This window comes from Numida meleagris, chromosome 5 (genome assembly GCF_002078875.1).
Source record: "Numida meleagris isolate 19003 breed g44 Domestic line chromosome 5, NumMel1.0, whole genome shotgun sequence".
In the NCBI taxonomy this organism is placed as follows: domain Eukaryota; kingdom Metazoa; phylum Chordata; class Aves; order Galliformes; family Numididae; genus Numida; species Numida meleagris.
The window spans coordinates 52,248,276-52,270,009 of NC_034413.1; the positions used below are offsets into that span (position 1 = coordinate 52,248,276).

The following is a 21,734-nucleotide window of genomic DNA, read 5'->3' on the forward strand; positions in this document are numbered from 1 at the left end:
GCCCTCTGGCTGCCAGGGCACACTGCTGACTTGTCACCAATCAGAACCCCCAGATCCCTTCCCCCAGGCCTGCTGTCCACCCCCTTGTTCCCCAGTGTCAGATTTGCCTTATTTTTTTTATGTGAGGGATTAAATATGGCCTTTGTATCATATTCTTAAGGAAACAAAAGAGCTCACAAAAAATTGCATGAGACAGATAAGACAGTTTTAAGATCAATTTTTATTGAAAAATTAAAACTGCATTGCATATCTTTATAATTTCAACATTTCTTTAACCACAAAACAGAGATTCTGTTTAAAAAATCTCTTCATATTTGTCACCATTCTAAAAACAGATTAGCAACGACGATTTTAAAATCCTGGGCTACCACCAAGTTCCCTGCTTCTGCCTGTTTGCAGTGAATGGTATAATCTAACAATCTTCTCCAGAGAAGTACTGTTAGTAATACAATCAGAATTTTTTCTCATTCAAAATCAACAGCTGATGTTGATTTTCTTCTAACGATCAGCCATTTCCATTAAAATTACTTCAGTTCATAAGCACTGTAACTACAAATTCAGCTAAACACTTGCCTATTATTTATTTGATCTGAATTCACCCATCCCAAATTACAGTGATTGTCAGTGTAACTTAAAAGATGAAATTGCTACATTAGAGTGTATTTTAAACCTCAGAAGAGCAAAGTTACTCACTTGAAATAGTAATGCTTTGAATTAGTCAATACTTCTGTATATCCATACTTCCTGAACTCTCACAGTCAATAGTGTATGGATTAAAAAACAGGAACATTTCAGGTAACCTTTAGTTTGAGAAGTTGTAAGATATTACTCAGATGGAAATTACCTACTGAGAGGAAAACACAAATGAGTTTTCTTACTGATGAATTACAGAATACTTTGGGTTGGAAGCAATCTTAAAGTTCCAACTCCTAGTCAAAAATCAGCTAACCAGGTTGGAAAATATTACAAGCCCTGTGCCTATGGAAGCAGGCTGATATTACAATTAAAATCTTCACAAGAAAAAATATAATTGCGGGTATCATCTCTGTCAAGACACAACACTGCAGAAAGGCAAAATAAAATTCATACTGTTGAAAGATGGATTTAAAGCTCCTTTCTCTAGAGAAAACACCTCTGTGTTAACTGATTAATTTCTGAGGCAAGCAGGAGGAGATCCACTTCCTCCTGGATACAAACCATTTGTGGCAACAGGTACAACCTCTGATGCTTCTTACCTCCAAAAAGCAAGATACTTCACTGAATGAAGAAGGAGAAATTCTAGTAAGCATAACACAGAATATGGGCTGAGGAGATCTATTTCTGGCTATATCACAGGACTGCCCAAAGCTTGCTGTATGAATGCCAGAAAACCATATTACAGTCTGCCCTATGGTTTCACAGTCAGTTACATCAGATAATTCTCTTTAGTTTATATGCTCCTAAGGAATATAAAATTTCAAATGCAATTACTATAATATTGAGATGATGAACTGGATACCAGATCCATGAGGTTAAAATGTTAACATTAGAGGATTAAGGGTAAGTTGGATCTTACATCTCTAATAATACATTTGGTGAGTTAACTTGACAAGGGAGCAAAGTAAGGTCAGTAGTTAACTGTCTTTGCACTGACCATCCTAGTTTGTATTGTTTCTCATAAACCACAAGTACTGAGGGAATTCCTTCAACATTCTGTGGCTGGACTTCACATAAAGTAAAACTGTGACAGAGACCAGATCTCAGACAGAAGCCTTTCAATTTAAATGTGACAAGTTCTTTCCCTTCAAAGCAAACTTCTTTCTACTCCTAAAAACAGTTCCCAGTGACAGACCATTTGGTTTTGATGAACAGTTTATGAAGAATGGCAATTAATATTATGGAAGTTGTTACTGAAGTCAGTATTCACACTGACTGCTTCTGCATGGCAGGCCTCAAGTCTCAGCATGGATATTTACATGAAAAATGTTAACTAGCAAAAACATGGCAAGATATCAGCAATATAATTAAAGGAGGTTAATGCTTAAGATGAAGAACGTAAGATTCCAACTGCACTGTATTGATGAAAGTAACCTAATAAAAGAAATACTGTGCTGTGGAAGAGGGATGAACAATACTCCTGTGAAAATCTGGGAAGGCTGTGCTACACAATACACCATTTATCACTTTACAGATTCTTCCTTCTATCTGCTCTGACCCTGCTGAAGATGTGAGACAGCATCCTCAGAAGACAACCCATCAGACCCACAGAATGGAATTGTCTGGTTTCTGTAGCTGTCTGTCCTTCCACAGGAACGAAGGGGGGTAAAGAGGAAAGGAGGATGGCATAGTGTGCATTCACTGCATATTTCTAAAATAATTAATGTTATTACTGATTTGGAGGAAAAAGGAAAAAAAAAAGGAAACCCAACTAATTATTGACTTGCATGATAATAGACATAGAGTCATATATGATGAGGTTTAAAATCAGCATATTCCATTTATCACGGTGGCAGTAATTCTGTAGACAGAGAACTATTGAATTTTCATTTTGTTCCACTATTCTGCTTTCACTATGGAGTTTTCCACTTTTTAGTATTGATTATACAGTGATTAAAACTGAACAAGCTGCATATGACTCTGGTGTCTATACTTTGAAAAGTCTGCCTGGTTTAAACTGCTGTGACATGCCAGCTGTATTAAAAGATTCTGAGATGAATTTTGGTTCCATTTATTTTTTTTGTTCCAAACATATAGTGAATTTAATTTCACTGAGAGAACGATGCTCATTAAGACTCCCACATAAATGCTACAGACCTTCAGGAATCTTCCCACTGAATTTAGTTAAAATGATAATAGAGATTAGTCCTGACATACAACTCAAAAACAGGGGCCTTGGTTAGCAGCTAATATTCACTAGAAAAGCATTCAGAACACTGAACAGACAGTCAGACATTACATTCAATAAACTGAAAATTCTAATATATTAGGGGATTTCATTATTTGACAGCCTATGTACAATGTTAGAACTCCTTATAATCAGTAAAATTATCTGTAAATTATTATTTTAAGGGCACTAGGATTTAAATGAAATTGTCAGCTAATATTTTTTATCATTTCTTTGGCTCACAAATACACTAAAATACCATAAACATTATTTAGAACTTCAATAATATATAAATAGGATACATTACAAATGGAAGAAAATACAAGACAACTCTTCAGCATGGTAAATCTCTGCATATAAATAAGCAAATATTTTGTATACCTACAATTCGACAATTACCTTGCTGTAAAACTATTACATTTAAATTCTTTTACACAAAGTCATTTAACAATAATATACACAATCTACACAAATTAACCCCTAAAAATACAGCAATAATATACCTGTTACAATGACTCTGCTACTATTATCCCCGATGTGACACTAAAGGGAAAATACAACAATTTTACTTGAAGGTGCTGTTAGAGATTGCTATTTCATATGTGACAGAAGCACCAACAATAAGGTTCAACACTGCTATACATCTTCTTTAGCTCCTAAGAATCTACATTTTAGAAATGTTTCTATTTGTCTATTTTTACCTGGCAGGAAAATCTGTAGCACATTATCCACATCATTAGTTGTTGAAGGAAAAGTTAATTTTCTTAAAGTGGAAAACATGCTGTGGCTTAGACCTAAGTTCATAACCTCTTTTTATATTTATATATATATATGTATATATATATATAATTATAGATATATATTTATACTGTACATGTATACTGTACAGAGTTCTTAATTTTCTATTTTCACACTTACTAATTTCCTGCTGACAATAAACAAGACCAATCTAAGAGTCAACAGTACTTAAGATAATACATTTTCCCTCAGTAAAATGATCTACCAATACACATATATTTCAATAGCCTATAAGTTTTTGTTGCTGTTTAAGGATGTCTTAGGAGATTGGAACTTACAGAAAGAGAATTTCCTTAAAACATGTTCTGCAGAACTGGGTTAAAAAAATAACCAGTACTGGAAAACAGTGAATTAGAGAAACAAATATCTCAACCACCATGCTAGAGTTCCTGGCCCAATCTCTCTATTTCCTCAATGAGGAAGTCTATGTCAGACTTAGTTGCTGCTGGGTTTGAGATGACCATTCGGAAGAAGTTGACTTTATCGCCCTGAGGCTGATATCCAACCATGGTAGTACCTGACTCCATCATCAGGGCTTTTATTTTCGGTGCCACCTTTAGAATTTAAAATGGAGGAGGGAGAGATAGGGGGAGGGACACAAAGACAGAGAGGGACAGAGAGAGAAAGAGAGAGAGAGAGATTTTGAGAATTTTTATTTTTTCTTTGAATATCGCAAGCTTTCTAAATTTAGGGAAAACAAAAAGGAACGAAATGGACAGTTTAGAAAAGCAATATAAGATCTGTAAGAGAAAAAGCTTGAAAGTTTCAGGGATTGTATATTTGAAGTAAAATTGGCAATGATAATATTAATCTTCTAAGAAATCTTTTTAATTAAGAGTCTAGCAGCATCCTAGTATTTTCAGAACATAATATTTTAATATATCTAATGTACATAATTTCTATGTGCTGATTAATTATCATTATTCTTACATCCTGAAAAATGCATATTTGAATGAGAAGTACTGAATCAGTTCTACTACAGTCTTTGGATAAAGGAGATATGTATAATTTTGATGACAAGAAATGTTGGGGGCAATGGAGTATTTCTTTTCTTGTTGTATGGTTTTTTGAAAACTCACTCCAGAATCAACTTTTTGAGGGCCATGGATGCCTTTCATGAAAATATATGTATTCTCAAAGTCAACTTGCTAAAGGGACAAGGTAGAGACAGTGGAAATTTTTCAACAAGATCTTTGCTGTAGGGAATATTTTCTGCTAGCATAAGCCATGGAAACCTTCCAGCAGTTTTGCAGTACTGTGCATTTACCTCTGTTACACTTCCTCACTTTAATTTATAAGAAATACTGTTCCAACAGTCTTAATATGCAGTATTAGGTGAGCCCAGTTTTGCCATCTAGACCTTTCTCCTGCTCTACTGTCTCCCAGCCAAGGTCAGAGCTCTGGTTGGTAACTGTTTTGTAGGATGCTTTATGATGTCCCTTAACAATTAACATGGTCAAATAAAATATTTCATCTTTATTCCCAATCCTATCGAACTCTTTTTTTTCTTCTCACTTTAGGCAACTTCCCTAACACTAGGTCATCCCAGGAATATCTGTTTTCTTTCTTGAGTGTGATGAAGACAAAAAAATCCTTCACAAAACCTTCCAACTTTGTCCATTCTTCTTCCTTCCCACACATAAAAAATGCAATTCATTTTTACAACTATAAAATAATTGTGTTGTCTCCCGAATTTACTTCATTCCACTTCTATTTGTCTAAAATGCTACTACAATTTTTTTCACTTCCCTCAGTTCCTAGGTAACAGAAAAATTCTCTGGCGGTGCCTCTACAATACCTTCATTTCCCTCTACCATTTCTTCAAAAATACTATCCCAAAGTTCCAAACCATATTCATTTTCATTGAAATGCAGTAATCATTCAAACAGTGCAAAATCACCTGTAACTAAGCAAGAACACCTAAAATCAAAATAAAGATCTGAGAAAAGACTTGCACGTTTCCATGTCCCATATCTGCTCCAACACTTTCAAATAGTTACTCCTCAGTTTCTCTTTCTGAAATGCTGCCCTGTTCAAACAAGATGGGGACGTCTTCCATAACTAGCTTCTTTTTAAATATTCTTATACACATTTGGGACCACAGAAGGAATAGGAAACAAACAAACACAAACAAGCAAGCCTGATTATGTTCTGTATTTTGTTCCATAGGGAAAACGTGACTTCAGCCCCAAATGGAGATAAAAGTGAACAAATATCAAAGCCATAACAAGAAATTGGAGAACTTCCATCCTAGCATCTGGAACTTGTCAACACAGAAATGTATTATTTTTAATAAACAGAATACTTTGGGCTGAAATAGCAGATTATACTTTTGCATTTAACATGAGCCTCATACCCTGTGCAACTTTTCTCGTCTCTCATCGCAGTCTGGCATGCCTCTGAGACTTGGTGGAATATACCAAAAACATACATTTGTGTGCTCTGGCTGCAAAAAGAACCAAACACATACATCAATAAACAAAGTAATACAGGTCAACCATATACTTTAAGGGTTAATATATTTTAGCACAGATTTGGAGGCAAAAAAAAAATCGCAGAACTGTTTTCACATCTGCCATGTTAGATTCCTTATATATTGCCCCGTTTTAGGGTGCTAATACCTTTTAGGCAAATGCCTTCTACCTTCACACAGTGTTAAGGGGAACTGTTTTCCAGGCTCCCTACATGGGCAACTCCATCTTCCTTTTCATAGTCAATAAAGAGACAATGTATTTATGTCACTCTATCAACAAAGGCTTCATACAGCAGCACTAGTAACATGAAGTATAGCAAAAACGGCAGATTTGCAGTTATGTACATGGTGGCACCTGGAATCTCAGCATAAATAGACTGCGTTAAGGCAGTCTTCACACCCTACATACAGAAATTTTCTGGAGAGAGGAGACAGAGAAATAGATAGTAAGAAAGGGGAGAGAAATCTGATATTTATGGTATAAAATCAAATACATCTGCCCAGATGCAAATAGCCACTCAGTTTTTTTTGGAAAATTAGAGAAGTTTTGCATAGCTAGGTTGAAGAACTGTTAAGAGGTGTGAAGGCTGTTTTCAGAATTCCATGTAGATTTGGCTCCTACACCTGGGTTAAACAAAAGAAAACTTACCTCCCCTTCAAAAACCATCTCGAATTCTTCTCTGTTTTTTATTTTAGTATAGAGATATTCTGCCAGTTCCAGGCATTTGTTGATCTGATTTTCAAATCCTACTGTACCCTATTTTAAAAAGAAAGTAAGTATTAAATACAGAGTACTTTTACCTCCTCAGATGTAATCATCTTTTCAGAGAGATTTCACTCTAAAATGGCTTCAGACATATAACATTCAGCACAATTATTTCTAGCAATTTAGAAGTAAAGTCAGTTGCTACAGAAGCAGCTAAATGTGTCAAAACTGTAATCACCACTGGTTTTTGTTCTAAGAGAATTTCTTATGATAACAGGAAAGGCTTTTGATATTTTTAATACGGTATCTTTAGCTCTCTTTTCTTCAGTTTCTAAAAATACAAATGTTAAGTGTTGTTTTCGTAGTTCTTGCTGAAAGATTGGAAACACGGAACAGAAATTCAACTGAAAGAGTAAGATTTGGGAAGTAATCTATTTCATTTAAACAGTTTGCAAGAAGTTTGCATTTTAAAAAGTCAGCAAACAAAAGCCTGTTTGCTTAAAGTCATTTGCTTATCTACTGGTCTTTTGTAGCATCTGATCTTCTGAAAGATCAGAATCTCTTTAAAAAGATGAGTGCTGATAATCAATAAAATAGGAAAAACAAAAAATTTTTAAGTACAATTCTACATATGAATGAAAAATTAAAAACAACAGAAGCACACTGTTATTAATTACTATACTATTCCTGGACTACATTGATCTAGTGACTTAGAACTAGATCTGACCACATACCTATGTGTTTAGAAGTTGTGTTTACACAAGTATTAAAAAAGCTTTCCATTACACTAAATGAATAAATTACATAAATAACTTCTGATGTTTTAACTGGGCTTTTATGATTTACCTTTGCCTTCCACATCAACCAGAATTTGAAAATGTCCACATGTCGACCACACTGTATTGCCTTATCTCCAGTGTCATAGGATACATCATACTGTTTGTCTTGCTGGAAAAGATATCCTGCACACATTTGATTGCAGCCTTGAAGTATACCCTGTAATGAAAAACATGTATTTGCATGAAACATATTGCATATGTGCATGTCAATCTGTATGCATTAATAATACATAGATGTATATCAAATTAGATCTTTAAATGGACAAATTATGAAATATGGACCTTGTTTTGTAAACCTGAGACATAGACAAGATTTCATAACCTAAGATGTTTTCCTTAGGAGTTCTTCAAATGCATCTGGATTCTTAATTTCAAGCACTAACTTCGTTCACTTCATAATGTAAGGCTGTGGTTTTAAGACTTAAATAGTTCATTTATTAAATTATGTAGTAGAACACAGTTGCATCCTTTCAGGGCTGCACGCAGCTACAGTAAATGTAGAAAAAAATTAAAGCATCCAACTTTATATTTTGTCCAGCTTAATGACACTTAATATTAATGATAACTGTGAACACAAATGATCTAACCTTGATGGATTTTGCTTAGCAAGCAAGGAGAAGGGGTGCATCACAATCACTGCTTTTAAAATGATGGTCTACAAATGAATAGAAACTTATGAATTTTGGATAAGGGTCTATGCAGAAAACACAAAGAAGAAAATTCCTATACGTTACACAAAAACTTCTAAAATACTGTGCAAGATATAAAAAAAAAAGAAGAAAAGAATAAGCTTTTTAATTAAGCAGTTTAGACTGTGACCAGTCACTAAGACCATAGTTGTATGGTCAATATGCCAAGGGAACAAAGAGGCAAATGCTCAAATGAAGTACACAAGCATAGCTGTAGTGTACTTAGAATATGCAAAGATCCAACAGCTGAAGATCTGACGTATATTGTTTATAACTTTGACAAAAGAAAAATAAAAAATAGAACAAACATACAAGAAAACCAATTTCCGAAATGCAATATAAACCCAAAGGATAATGCACTATTCTTTTGAAAAGTAGGGTTTGATAGTTACATTTTTGTTTACTGTTTAATTACTAAATATAAAGCAGACCTTCTCCCGGACCAGAATGGCAGAACACTGCAACAATACTCCCATCATCTTGTGTGGATTCCAAGTGACTGAATTGGCTCTGAAAAAAAAAAAAGAAATAAATAAAAATACATATTCAGATAGGTCTGAAAACCAGAAATTCAACCTGGAGTTGCCTTAGTTCTCTGCTTTGAGCTGGAAATGTACAGAATTTTTGACCAGCTGATTTCACTATGGAGATTATCACTATCTCAGATATGCGTCTCCTTTGCCAGCTGTACTGTCCAGTAAAGGAGTTTTTCATGTGTTGACTTCAAATATCAGACTCCTGATTAGTTTATATTATTATTAATAAAACAGCTAATTAGTGTCAGGCTGCATTGATGAGCTGAAATAGTAACTTCCTCCCCCCAAAACCCCACTTTAGAAACAGCACTAACAAAACTAACAAAAACAGTACGGTCCAAGGTACAGACTACGTGACAGAGCAAAGAACTAAGGAAAAAATCTGAAGCACTGGGAAAGTACAGTTATTTGCTGATCAGTCAGTGGAAATGTAACAGTAAAGGAAAATTCACTTTGAATGCTTATCTGCTTTTCCAGCTAGAGCCAAAAGAGGCCTTTTCTATATTATCTTGCTAAGTTCATGGACTGTTAAAAGGCTATAAAACTTTATAATCCTACAATTCTGCATATAAAGGTTAAGACTTCTTATGTATAAGCGCAAGTGGATGCATAAGATCATCTAATTTAATTGCCAAGATAAGACATTCTCTACTTTTAATATATCAATCTAGACAGTTTAATGATGATGCTAAAATAAATGTACCAACATAATATGTCCACTGACCTCCTCACCCCAGGTTATTAATTACAGAATATCCCTTGATTCACTGCATGTTCCGGAGAAGGAAACCATGTAAAGATATTTAATAGACTATACACGTGTTCACACAATCATAGAACCACAGAATATCCCAAGTTGGAAGGGACCCATAAGGATCATTGAGTCCAACTCCTGGCTCCACACAGGACTACACAAAAAAACAGACCATATAACTAAGAGCTTTGTCCAGATGCTTCTTGAACACCGGCAAGCTTGGTGCCACGCTTCCCTGGGGAGGCTGTTCCAGTGATTGACCATCCTCTCGGTGAAGAGCCTTTTCCTGATACCCAACTGAAACCTCACCTGTCAAAGCTTCTTTCAACACTGTTGGAAGAAATTTCAAAGAGATTTCCCCCACTCCTGCCCCCTGCTCTCAGAGAACAAGTACAACCACAGTTCCTCTGTTTTTGGCAACATGACAACGCCTTCACTCCAATCTGAAGACCACATATTCCACAAAGATTCCAGATACAATTCCAACCTCCATCTGCAGTAGGCTGGATAGAAGCATATCTCAGCCAAAAGAATAATGTGGTCTAGGCTGCATCTGGGGAGTTCACATTTCTTCTAGAGCCTCCTTAGGCAGTGTAGACCAGCAGATTAAGTAGATGTGCCAATTAAAATTGTGTATGTTAAAGAAATTATTTTTACAATATTTACTTCGTATTAAGACACGTTGCCTGTGACTAGAAAATTGGATGGGGCATACTGCTCTGCTGATTCAGAGTTCTCCTGCTATAACATCCTATATCGTGCCAGAATTGTCCATATGCTTTTCCTACCATTCCTGCCATACATCATTCTTACTTACAGTACAAGATGCCCACCACCGGGAAAGTCTATTTAATGGAGAGCTTTGCTCACTGCTCTCATTTTATGCCTTTAGACATTGCCCACGTTTGGCACAGTTGTCTCAAGGAAGGAATTTGGTGCTAATTAGAGAGGATATGGGTAGAGCTTGTTTCAGATCTTTTTTTTTTTTACTTCCCCCGAAGCTTATACTTGCAGTGATGGGAAATATCTTATGATTCTGGTTCTTCATTGCAGTTCTGACTTTTCTTCAGATTAGCATCATTTTATGACAGAACAGTTTCAGGAGAAATCTGGAGACAAAGACACCTATGGTGTTATATACACAGTATCTTCTACAGACTATAGCCTTGTCATCACTAGATGTGGGAGCATCATTGCCAAAGTCTACACATGGGACACCTCCCAAGTATGAATTGAAAGGGCTGGAGGGAAGGTCATGCTCTTGCTTATACCTTGTTTTTTTCTTAAATCCATCCTCACCCATTCACACTCAAACCTTCAATTTGCCTTTATAATCCCTTAAAAACTACGCCTAGAACAATCTTCTCTCCATTTTTCTTGCCAAGCAATAGCCTTGCCTTCCTTTGAATCTGTTGAAAACTTGGTTTTCACTGATGTATATGTACACCTCGCTGTTATCTTGTGCAGAATTGTTTGTCATACTTCTGTTTAATTTAATATTTAAATTCTTTATTCCAGCAAATTCATCTTTTCATGAATTTGTGAAGTGTCATGTACCTCACTAAGGTATTTAAATAACAGGATTACTAACAGAGTGCGTAGTACCTTTCTATTCCATTCAGTTTATGACGATGCTTTCGGGACATTAAGAGTCCACCTCCCCAAGCAGCCTGGAAGAGATAGGAACAAAAGAGAAGATTCGTCATTCTGAAAAGCCTAACATACCTTAATTTACTCAGGATCTAATAAATATTTTGATTCAAGACAAAACATGTAAACCAAAATCCTCTGTTGCCTGAATAGCATGTCAGTCAGTTACTTACATCTACATGGAGCCAGAGGTTGTATTTTTCACATATATCTGCAATTTCCTGTATTGGATCAAAGGCTCCGTAAACTGTGGTACCTGCAGTTGCATTTACAAAGAGAGGAACGTATCCCTACAATGAAAATAACAATATTATTTACAAAGTTCAGTCTCTTTCAGGAAAAACAAAAAGTGAAATTCATAATTTTGAATTAGATTAAATAAATGTGAACTACAATTCTAAAGAGTTTGCAAGTGTAAAGAAGTTAAGAAATGAAGAACAATCTTGGTAGCTCTAACTTAGGTGTTTCTGTATAAAGTTGTTAGATTTTTCATTGCACTGATTCAAGGAATAACAATAAATGCCTCAAAAATCAAACTTACTGGCTATAGTTAGTTACTGACCCTGCACTCTCACACTTGAAAGGTATGGGAATTTTTAGGATTATCATTCAACAGAATTTTTGATGGTTTGACCAAACATCAAAGTTTGGCAAAAGTAGTCTTAATTTAAAGCGTTAGCATTTTTCCACATACTTCCAAAGAGAAAGTTATTTTTAAAAGTTGTAAAATGCAGGCGTGAGACAATGTATAAACAAACAAACATTCTTTAAACAGTAAATAGAAACCATTGCAAGATAGCTCCCTAAACGATACAGAAATATATAATTAAATAGTAGAAAAATATTATTACAAGATTTATATTGTTATAATGTTTTTGTTTAATGCAAACCTTCAGCCTTCCAAGGAAGAGTTAACACATTTTATTAAGCCAAACATTTAAACACTATTTTAAAAAAACAACAAACACAAACCTTCTGTTTTGCTTCCAAAATTTTTGCTTCCAAATCAGCTGGTATTATTTTGCCTCTGTAATTATTGTAGAAAGAAAGACAAAGAAAATTGAAGATTGCATACAGAAATACTAGCTACAGTTGAAATAATTTAATAGGATTTTCTCAACAGGCGATTAGCAACTTGACACACTGTATTGAACCAGCCCCTAAGTATACCAAAACAAATTTAACAGATGAACACATTTAATATATCAAAACATTAGCATCCATCCTACCTTTCATTGCACTTTATCAAAATTACATTTTCCGTTCCAAATCCAAGTGCAGCTCCTGCTTTCTTTATTGAGTAGTGACTCTGCAAGAAAGCATATGCACATGGAGGGGCCATTTAATAATGAAATGTACATGATGTACATTTCATTAAATGTAATGATGTACATTCGCAATGTACATCAATAAATTTACAGTTAGCTGTGTATTAAGCTCACATGTTCTGAGGTAAAGAGAACCAGTTTAGGGACTGCAGCCATGCCTTTGGTTTTGACTTCAGGGAAATACTTGTAGCGTGCTGCCATTATGCTGTACATGTTGGAGATGGCTCCTCCTGTGAATGAATAAACAAATGAATACTAAAATAGCGATAACAAAAAATGAATATTATACCGAAGACACACAAGCCTCAACGGCATTATCAGTGAAAGTGGCAGCAAACTATGAAAAATAAATCTCTGAAAAGCATGGCATTTGTCTAAGTAGCATAGGAACAGATGCTCTAGAAAGTTATACTGGCAGCCTGATCTATCATCTCTCTCAACTGCTAATATTTTGTAACACTTTCCTAAAATTATCAGTTTTCATTCTGCTGCTTTTGCAGGACAGCTTCTTGTTAATAAGAGTAATGGGAAGTTATCAAATTCTCTCGAGGCTATCATCATATACAGTATAGATTTAATCCCATCTCATCTGTAAATACAGAACCAGATGCCTAAAAGGTGGGTTTCTCCAGCTAAGGTAGTAATCCTAAACCAACTTCAAAGTCAGTTAAAAGAAAGAGGCACTTTGCAGGCTGGTTCAGCTAGTATATTTTTATACCTCTGGTGAATGTGAGTCAAGAAAAAAAACATCTATTTCTCTTTCTTTTATTCTACAAAAAGCCCAGTGCAGCTAGCTTAGCTGTACAATGCAGACATCAAGATTTAGCATAAAGAATCTCAGCTATAAAGTTTAGGAAAATTTATTTCACCAATATTTCTTCATCAACCAGAACACTGGGCAAAATTTTTCTCGCAGATGGGACTAGATATTAAGCAAGAGCGCATTCCTGGATTTTATGCAGGCTGTTCCAAGAGAAGGCGGAATTTGTCCTTCATCCTCTGAAACAGGATGGTTTTCTCCCCCACCAACAAAACCAGAAACCTGGAGTTCTGTTGGGTGCCTGTTGTCCAGATACGGACCTGGGGCTTCCACATGTTTTCACCAAACTAGCTGGATTTCTGAAAGTTACATGTAGTCCCTTTTTCTCAATAGCAGGACATGTTCTGGAGGTCAGCACCTCCACAAATTAGGCACAACAAAGGGTGTTTAAATGCCAAACCATGTTCCAGAATTTGTAATCAAGCTTTAAAAAATGTTAGCCAGTGTTTTGTATAGCCATGATACATAGACATACCCAAAGATAAAAATCTCTTTTTTCTAACTTTTTTTGTGGGATGCTTGAACAATGCATATACACGTGGGAAATTCCTACTTCTAAAACTCTGACATGCTGTTTGGTCTTGCAGATATTTCACACAGAATGTGGACATTCAGATAGAGCTTATGGTTATTTTAACTTTTGAACTTTTAGTTAAACCACCAAGCACAAGAGAAAAACCCACCAGGTGAGAATATTCCATCGCCATCTTTATTCGACCATCCAATAATCTCTCTCATCTTTCGAAGAGTTATTTGTTCCATGAGGACAAAAACAGGGGCAATTTCATAAGTAAACCTGCATAGGTAAAGAAAAAAAAAAAATTAAATACAGATTCCAAAAAACACAATTGATTGGTTCAGATTCCTAAAAATTTTCCTATAACTCGAGGATCTGATATCGCAAACCTTATGCAGGCAAATATCCTCAGAGGACAATACGTGAAATATTGGTCAATAAAGACCTGCAGTATCAATAACTTTTCTATTACAACCAACATGAGACCTAATACTCACCATCACAGTGCTTCTGACTGCTATGTTGCCACACATTTGTCTCCCAAAGTGACAATTCTTTATTAAAACAGTGAACTTCAATGAGCTAACCACAGACATAATTAGAACTATTGAGCTAGGGCTCCAAAGTCTAAATACAATTAATTATGTGGATTTATTCTGTTGATGATCTCCAAGGACAACTTATTTCTACAACACCATGTGATCAATAACTGTCAAGAGTAATTATAAATGATGATTTCCTAATTACCAATTACAAATACAAGACAACAGTCAACGGTTATATCCATTTAATGAAGGCAAAAAGCAATGCATAGCCTGGTGTGCCATGATGTCACTGACAGACCTGCAGATGGGAAGTGACAGCCATACAACCATTTCTGGTGAGGAAGCTACATGGGTAAATTGCTAATGCTGTAAATAAACTGATTGTCGGGTATGCCAAGGGAAAAATAAATAAATAAAGGCTAAAATACATATCTAAGTAAGGGGTTGGGGGAGGGGGGGGAAGAACACAGGAGCATAAAGAAACTAAGCATTCATGTTGTCATTTTTAACAGAATCTTTAGGAGGGTGACACCCTGACACTACGGAGCTGCGTGATCATTTCTGTTTTCAATGTAAATAATTTCACCACAATTTACATGTTGTTTCTTTAATACTAAAATGACACTGAGAATTATTATGGCAGACCCTAGGGGCACAAGCTATACCTGAAAGCTTGTATTTTACTTATGTCTACGTTGTTTAGTCTAAAACATTAAAGTTCATATTTTTACTATTTTTGTCATATTTACTGTCTGTTTATGTCATATTTTACTATTTTTACTTTATTTTTAGCTGTCACTGCTATTTTGAGAAGCAAAAATATGATTTATTTTGTTTTTATCATTATCAGAACTGTCAGAGACAGACAGTTGAATACCAATCTGGAATTTGGGTGTTACCAGTGATTACGGAGACATAATGTTAACAAATCAGTTGGTGTCTGCAACCTTCTCAGTATAAGAAACATCACAGTTCATTTTGTTCTGTGTTTTTTTCAAATATTGCAAATCTAAGACACATTCCAATCTTTATTTAGGCAGAATGCCCAGCTGAAGCCAACAGGAGCTCAGCGGTGTACAAACCAATGTAGCCTATATATAACACAAATTGAAATCAATGTGATTTTTTTCCATCAGTTTAAATGCATTTTGAATTTTATCTGGAAACTTGATATGTTCATGCCTATGTACTTCTTGAAAGACTTTAGCGTTCATACAAGAAGTGTACAAGATCTTTGTTTATAAAATACTAAGACATCACATGGCAAATTGAAAATGCACTGAAAACCAAGTAAAACAGTGTCTATTGATTTTATTGTGTAATTATTTTCTGTCTCTCTGAAGTCTGACAAAGAAATTAGAAAACAGCTGTGGATGGTTACAAGTAATAAGGGCAGCGTAGTTATGTTAGAGGACGGCTACGATTTCAAAAATCACATCTTGCTCAAGGTCAGTCCAAATTATTGTCTGTTTTAAATTTAAATGATTTTGAAAACTTCTGTTGAAACCCAGAAAATCTGTTTCAGAACTGATCTCCTGACTTTGATCGATTGATTTGATTTTTGTTATACAGTTACAGGTATTTCTATAAATTAACAATAGTCACGAGTCTTAGGTCTTCACTAACAAAAGAAATGAATGGGTTTATGTTAGGAGTGACCAGAGCTGACTTAATTCTGCGCTCACCTAAAGGCAGACACATTTTTTTCAGAACAAGTCTCACATGCCAGTGTGTATAAAGCACTCTGAGAACAAATACAAAGCATTTTATATCATTTTTATATGTTACATTTTTGTAAGCATCGATGCATAATACAAATGCTATCAATAGAATTCTCTCATCTTGGCTAACAGGGGCATAAAGGGAATTTCCAGATCGTACTATTGCTCTCCAGCCTCCACGTGACAGATCCCCAGAGCTGATTGAATAACAGCAGGTCCTGAGAATTCCAGCAAAGTCTTATGCTCGGTGATTGAGCTACAAATAGCACACTGGTATGTGATTTCCAAGTCAGTGTGGGGAGCTTATTATGTTCAATATAATGACAATATAATATTTTTTTTAAGAGAATGCAGATGTTTCAGGTACTCAAAATCCCCTTGAGAGAAAAAAAAATGTATTCTTCTAACTGCATGTTAGTATTTTATGTACTCTTTGTAGGTGGAAAAGAAAAATGGCAAATGGAAGACATTCCCTACCACAGCCCAGCGTTACTGTTGCATTACACGGTTGTGTAACTGAAAGGTGAAAGCTGCTTCTAGATAAAGGTCAGAACCCGCTCTTCTGTGCTGAAACACTGCTCTGTACAAGTGGTTTGCTCCCCAGAGCTCTAAGAGTCACTCTAGCCACTATTAATAACCTTGTCATCACTCTATCTCCTATTTTACAAACAACTTGCTTCAACCGTACTTGCAATCACTGTGTTACTTTAAGGCACATCATGTTGACCTTTGTTGGCTGAAAAAAAAAAAAAAGAGCAATATACCATTTTCCATTTGGTAAACTTCCTGCAAACAAATAGATACCGATGCTCACAGGAAATTATTTGAAGGATATGTTCATGTTTATAGTGTAAATGGGTCAGAAATTAGCGTTACAGAGCTAGCTATTTAACAACATACTCTTAAAACCAAAATAAGGAAGACAAAACCAACCTCATAAAACAGTTACTCTTCAGAACTAAATTCATGTGATATTCTTAATAACAACGGCAACATTTCCAAAGGTTATCACAGTCTGCCACAGTCCTGAATTCTGATTTGCCTTATCATATTTGTGCAATTTCACTCATTACAAAGGGAGAGCTAAGCTGGAATAAGTCGAAGGGAACAAGGCCTGCAAAATGACGCTCTGAATCTTGTTTTTGACACAGAGGATCATATTTAAGCCACGATTTCTTTCAGAAATGCAATCAGAAACATTTTAGCTTTTATTTAGGGCGCTGAGGAAAAAAGTACCTTGCAGTCCTCGCTTTGCAATGAAAATGTACACTGCTGCTGTTTGTTTTGTTTTCCCAAACAGCTTTTACATCTGAATCCTTTATTATATATTTACATATATTACAACAAAACTAATTGAAAAGATGATAATTGTAAAGGGCAGGTTGGCTTTGGCTGGAGCACCTGGTAACTGTTTTCCTTAGTGCTAACACCACAGCACAGGCACAGCTTGCAATCTACACAGATTGCTAGTAACTGCTAGTAACCAGCTGTACTTAATGGACCACCTGTTCATGGATGGATGAGGGGAAAAAGCTCATGTTCAGATCTGCAGATACATTTCCTTAGCAGTAAGGTACCCAGATTAGAGGCAGCTTTACAGTTAAAACACACCCAGCAAAGGGTTCGAGAAGGCACATTTTGGAGTATATAGAAATCAATGCACAAAAACTGTCAGGAAGTTTTCTTCATGGGTTACGCTCTTTACAGCAAAAATTCAGCACAATACCTCGCACTTACTTTCATTAATTTAATTAATTTTCATTAATTTCATTAATTAAGCTTTCATTAATTTTGAGGTAAAGAAAAATTAGGTAGTTTTCCACTGGCAGATTTTAGATGTAACTTACTTTTCAGTGCTTTATTTCTTCATGTACCACTTTAACAGACCTTAGCCTGGGCAGTTCCTTCATTATCACCGCGTTAATTTTCAGTGATACATTTTAACCCTTTCGAGGCCACTCAAAAGCACCTGCTTTACCAGCACAGGGACAGGCAGTGGCCCAACTCTGGACACCTCCAACAGGAGGACAAGCAATTGTTTTGCATAGTTTGTGTCCCACTGGTTGTAATGCACAATTACTCAGTCAGAGACAAATGATTAAAAATACATCTGGAAAAGATCAGTAAGACTGCTCTGAGAGAAATCATTTCATGTTGTTCAATTAGGATCAGATTATTATTTTTTATATTAGAATTGGCATATTTTTCTTACCCTGTGCGCTGGGATATTTGGGTTTAACAGGACTGTGAAACGGTTACGGTTTATATAACCATTTGCTCTGTATTACAGTCAGGGGAGACACTTCAATGGAGATGAAGCAATTAGCACTTAAAGAAGTACACGTCTGTCGCGACACACGCCTATTGCTACAGTTGACAGCCAGCTAAGCACAGCCCTAGCGCGGCAGCTTACATGTTGGTGTTAGCGGTGGATGTCAGCCACTCCCCCGCCAGGCCGATCATGTCCAGCCCCGTGGACAGCTGATTGAAGAAGCGCGGGTGACCTGCAAGGGAACGAGAGCAGCTTAGAGCAGCTCTGTTACCTCCGCAGCCCCGATTTTATCCCGTCTGCCACAAACCGCGGCACTTCCTGAACAACTCCTGCATAAACGTAAGAGCGTTACCATCACGTTAATGGACGTTTCCATTACGAGAGCCCCTCAGCGCTCACCGGCACTGCACGCTGTCGCCACGACGCGCGATTCGGGGCGCTATGGCAGGAACCACCCCGCCTCCCCCCCCGCTGCCTTCTGAGGGAGCCGTGCCCGTGCCGCGGCTCCGGCAGGGGAACGGCACCGCCGTGCCAGCGCGGAGCTGACGGCAGCGGGGTTCCGTGCTCAGCGCGGTGCTCGCGCACGGGCACCGCTTCAGGACCTAGGTAGGCGGCTCCCGGGAACGAGCTGAGCTCCACAGGGTTCTCGTATTGACGACTCCTAGGATTTCATTCTCTTTTGCATTAAACGCCTGATGAACATAAAGAAGAAAAACTGCAAATTCAGTGTCATTTATGCCCTCATTTACCTAACGATATTGCTCCCCGGAGGTACAGACAACTTGCATTTCATCAAGTGAAGGAGATTACGTCTTAAAAACGCGTTTCTGGTCTCCGCTAACAGCGCCGGGCCCTGCACCGAGGTCAGCGGGACAGCACGGTCCCGGCAGAGCCACTTCCACTGCCCGGGGACCGCCCGGTTGGAGCGTCCTGCGGGACAGAGTGCGGCCTCGGAGCGCCCGGCAGGGCGCAGGACCTGACTGGTACCGTGCAGGAACCCACCTGTCCGCACCCCGTACTTGAGCGTGTCCCGGCAGTCCACCAGGATCTGCTCCAGGGACTCGGGGTTGTCCGACAGCTCCAGGTTGAAGCCCTCCATGCCCTCCAGCAGCTGGTGTGGGTGGTGGAAGTCCAGCACTTTGGTGGATCTGTCAAACGTCTTCCTCACGTAGTTGAGGAGTATGTCCACGACCTCCAGCAGGAACTGCATGGTCTGCTCCTCGCCATTCTTAGCGGGCAGCAAATCTGCGGGGCAAGGCAGTCGTCAGCTCCCGCTTAGGGAACGAGAGACGGAGGTGAAAAACCCTCGGCTGCCCGCAGCCCTCCCGGCACCTGGGAGCCGCGGCCCCGGCTCAGCGCAGCCGGAGGGGAGGGGGCATGGGGGAGCCTACCCCTGCCTGGGGGGGCTGCTGGGGCCAATTGCCCGCTGGGGAAGGGCCCACGGGAAAGAGCGGCAGTGCACCGCTACCGGGTGCTCGCCTCCCAGAAGCCAAAAGCACCCAAACCCAAAAAAAACAACTTCTTCCCCACCTCCTTTATCTCTGGTCCCATACTAGCAGCCACAGACCGTTTATTGCTGATCTACCGAAGAGAAAATTAATTAAATTCGAAACTGCGCTCCTCCTGGGAGCTGGCTCTGGAGTGACCCCGGAGGAACAGCTGGAGCCGAGCTGAAGACGATCAGCCCAAAGTACAGCAAATTGCATTTCAAAAAACTTTTAAGCACCGCCAGCGTGGCTCACAGCAAGCACACGCGCACGGCTCCCCTCAAAGCACCCCAGCGAGCAGCAGCCTGGGCTGAGACTGGCAAGGACGCCTGGAGTTGCAGGAGTGCTTACCTCGGGCATACAGGTTGGAGAAGTCCGTCTCGGTGCGACGGAACCGGGCTTCCCGCTCGCTGTTCTCGCATGCCAGCAGGTTCTTGGAGGACTGCCGCTCCTTCAGGGACCCCACGATCCGGCCCTTGTCTTCCAAGCTGTTGGTCCGCTGCAGGAACCCTACATTGTTATTGCAAGGTGCACAGGTCAGGGTTTTCTCGCTTCTCAACATGTTTCGAAATATCTAAAGCAGCTCTCTAGATAACAGTTCAAAGCGGTGTTTGCTCTGCGTCTGACTAATGAGGTCAGGAATAAGAGTATTTATGGGGCTTATTTGCCTCCAGGAGGGAGAACTCAAAATGCCATCAACTGCAAAAACCCAGCCATGCAAAAAACAAATTTTTGTCACTTAGTGCAGTGGTAAATTCTTATTAAGTCGATCAGACAGATTCCACTTCAGTAACCAGCCACTGGAAGAGAGTTCAGGATGAGTCAATGCTATTTCAGCCTGCAGGCGAAGTTTATGGACCTAACAGACAGGGGCAATGATGTATGATGAAAATCAGGGCCACTTTGCTTCTCCTCGTGGTGCTCACACGCACAAAAGGCACAGGAGCAGGCGGCCGTTCTGCAGCGTCCTCCTCGGCGCCCTGAGGACAGCGGCAGCACCCACCAATCCCACCTCCCGCTCACAGGGGGTAACATGCCCGCAGCAGAACGAGCCCGGGACACGGGGATTTTCCGCCCCAAAGGCTCTGCCACTGCCCTTATCCTCGCTAGGGGCTCTGCTCCCACCGGCGCTCAGGACCTCCGCTCCCTGCGTTAGCTGGGTACAGCCAACAGCTGCTTTTCAGGGTTTGTCCCACTGAATTAGATGATGCCTGACAAAACACGCGTGGCGTTGCCCTTTTCGTTGCCAGCGAAGGCAGTGGATTCCGAGCTCCCGGCGGTGCGGGGTGCTTGGGGGAGACGGCAGCAAAGCCCGGGCTGAACCGCGGCGCTCGGGGCTGCCATCGCGCTCTCTGCAGTTTTGTTTTGTTTCGGATGAGGAATAGCTGAACCCGAGCCCCTCCGTGCTCGAGGCTGCTCGGCAGAAGGGAATGCTTTGGAGCGAGGAAAGCCATCCCTGGGACTTCGCCCCTCCAAGGCCCAAGACCACTGGGCTCTTTTCGCACGTAGCTGCGTTGGTACGGTCGCTAGCGGTCCTTGCATCGGGCTCGTCGTTAGGCGGACGGCTAACACCGACGCAGGTGCAGTTCAGCCTTAATTCCGGAGTTCCCCTCTTTCACCAGTGCCGTGGCTTCGCCTCGCGGTACTTTCCTACCCGTCCTTCTTCCCGGCTCCGTGAGAGGCGCTCTCGCCGAGCTCCGCCCGCAGCACCGTGCCCGGCTCTCTGCAGAAGGCTC

At 38.9% G+C, this 21,734-nt stretch overlaps 1 protein-coding gene across 2 annotated transcripts in view; it reads right to left on the reverse strand.

The window, feature by feature from the left end:
* Positions 201-21,734, reverse strand: part of GAD1 (glutamate decarboxylase 1) — a 31,277-nt gene continuing 9,743 nt past the window's right edge. For both annotated transcript variants that reach the window (XM_021399381.1, XM_021399380.1), the window contains 14 exons: positions 20,350-20,508; positions 19,514-19,756; positions 18,653-18,743; positions 14,140-14,252; positions 12,751-12,866; positions 12,538-12,617; positions 12,281-12,335; positions 11,482-11,598; positions 11,264-11,328; positions 8,800-8,878; positions 7,687-7,836; positions 6,784-6,891; positions 6,018-6,107; positions 201-4,215 (listed from right to left, as the gene is read on the reverse strand). In XM_021399381.1, the coding sequence (XP_021255056.1) occupies positions 4,042-4,215; positions 6,018-6,107; positions 6,784-6,891; positions 7,687-7,836; positions 8,800-8,878; positions 11,264-11,328; positions 11,482-11,598; positions 12,281-12,335; positions 12,538-12,617; positions 12,751-12,866; positions 14,140-14,252; positions 18,653-18,743; positions 19,514-19,721 (1,446 nt within the window). In that variant the 5' untranslated portion in view covers positions 19,722-19,756; positions 20,350-20,508 and the 3' untranslated portion in view covers positions 201-4,041. The remainder of the gene's footprint in view (positions 4,216-6,017; positions 6,108-6,783; positions 6,892-7,686; positions 7,837-8,799; positions 8,879-11,263; positions 11,329-11,481; positions 11,599-12,280; positions 12,336-12,537; positions 12,618-12,750; positions 12,867-14,139; positions 14,253-18,652; positions 18,744-19,513; positions 19,757-20,349; positions 20,509-21,734) is intronic.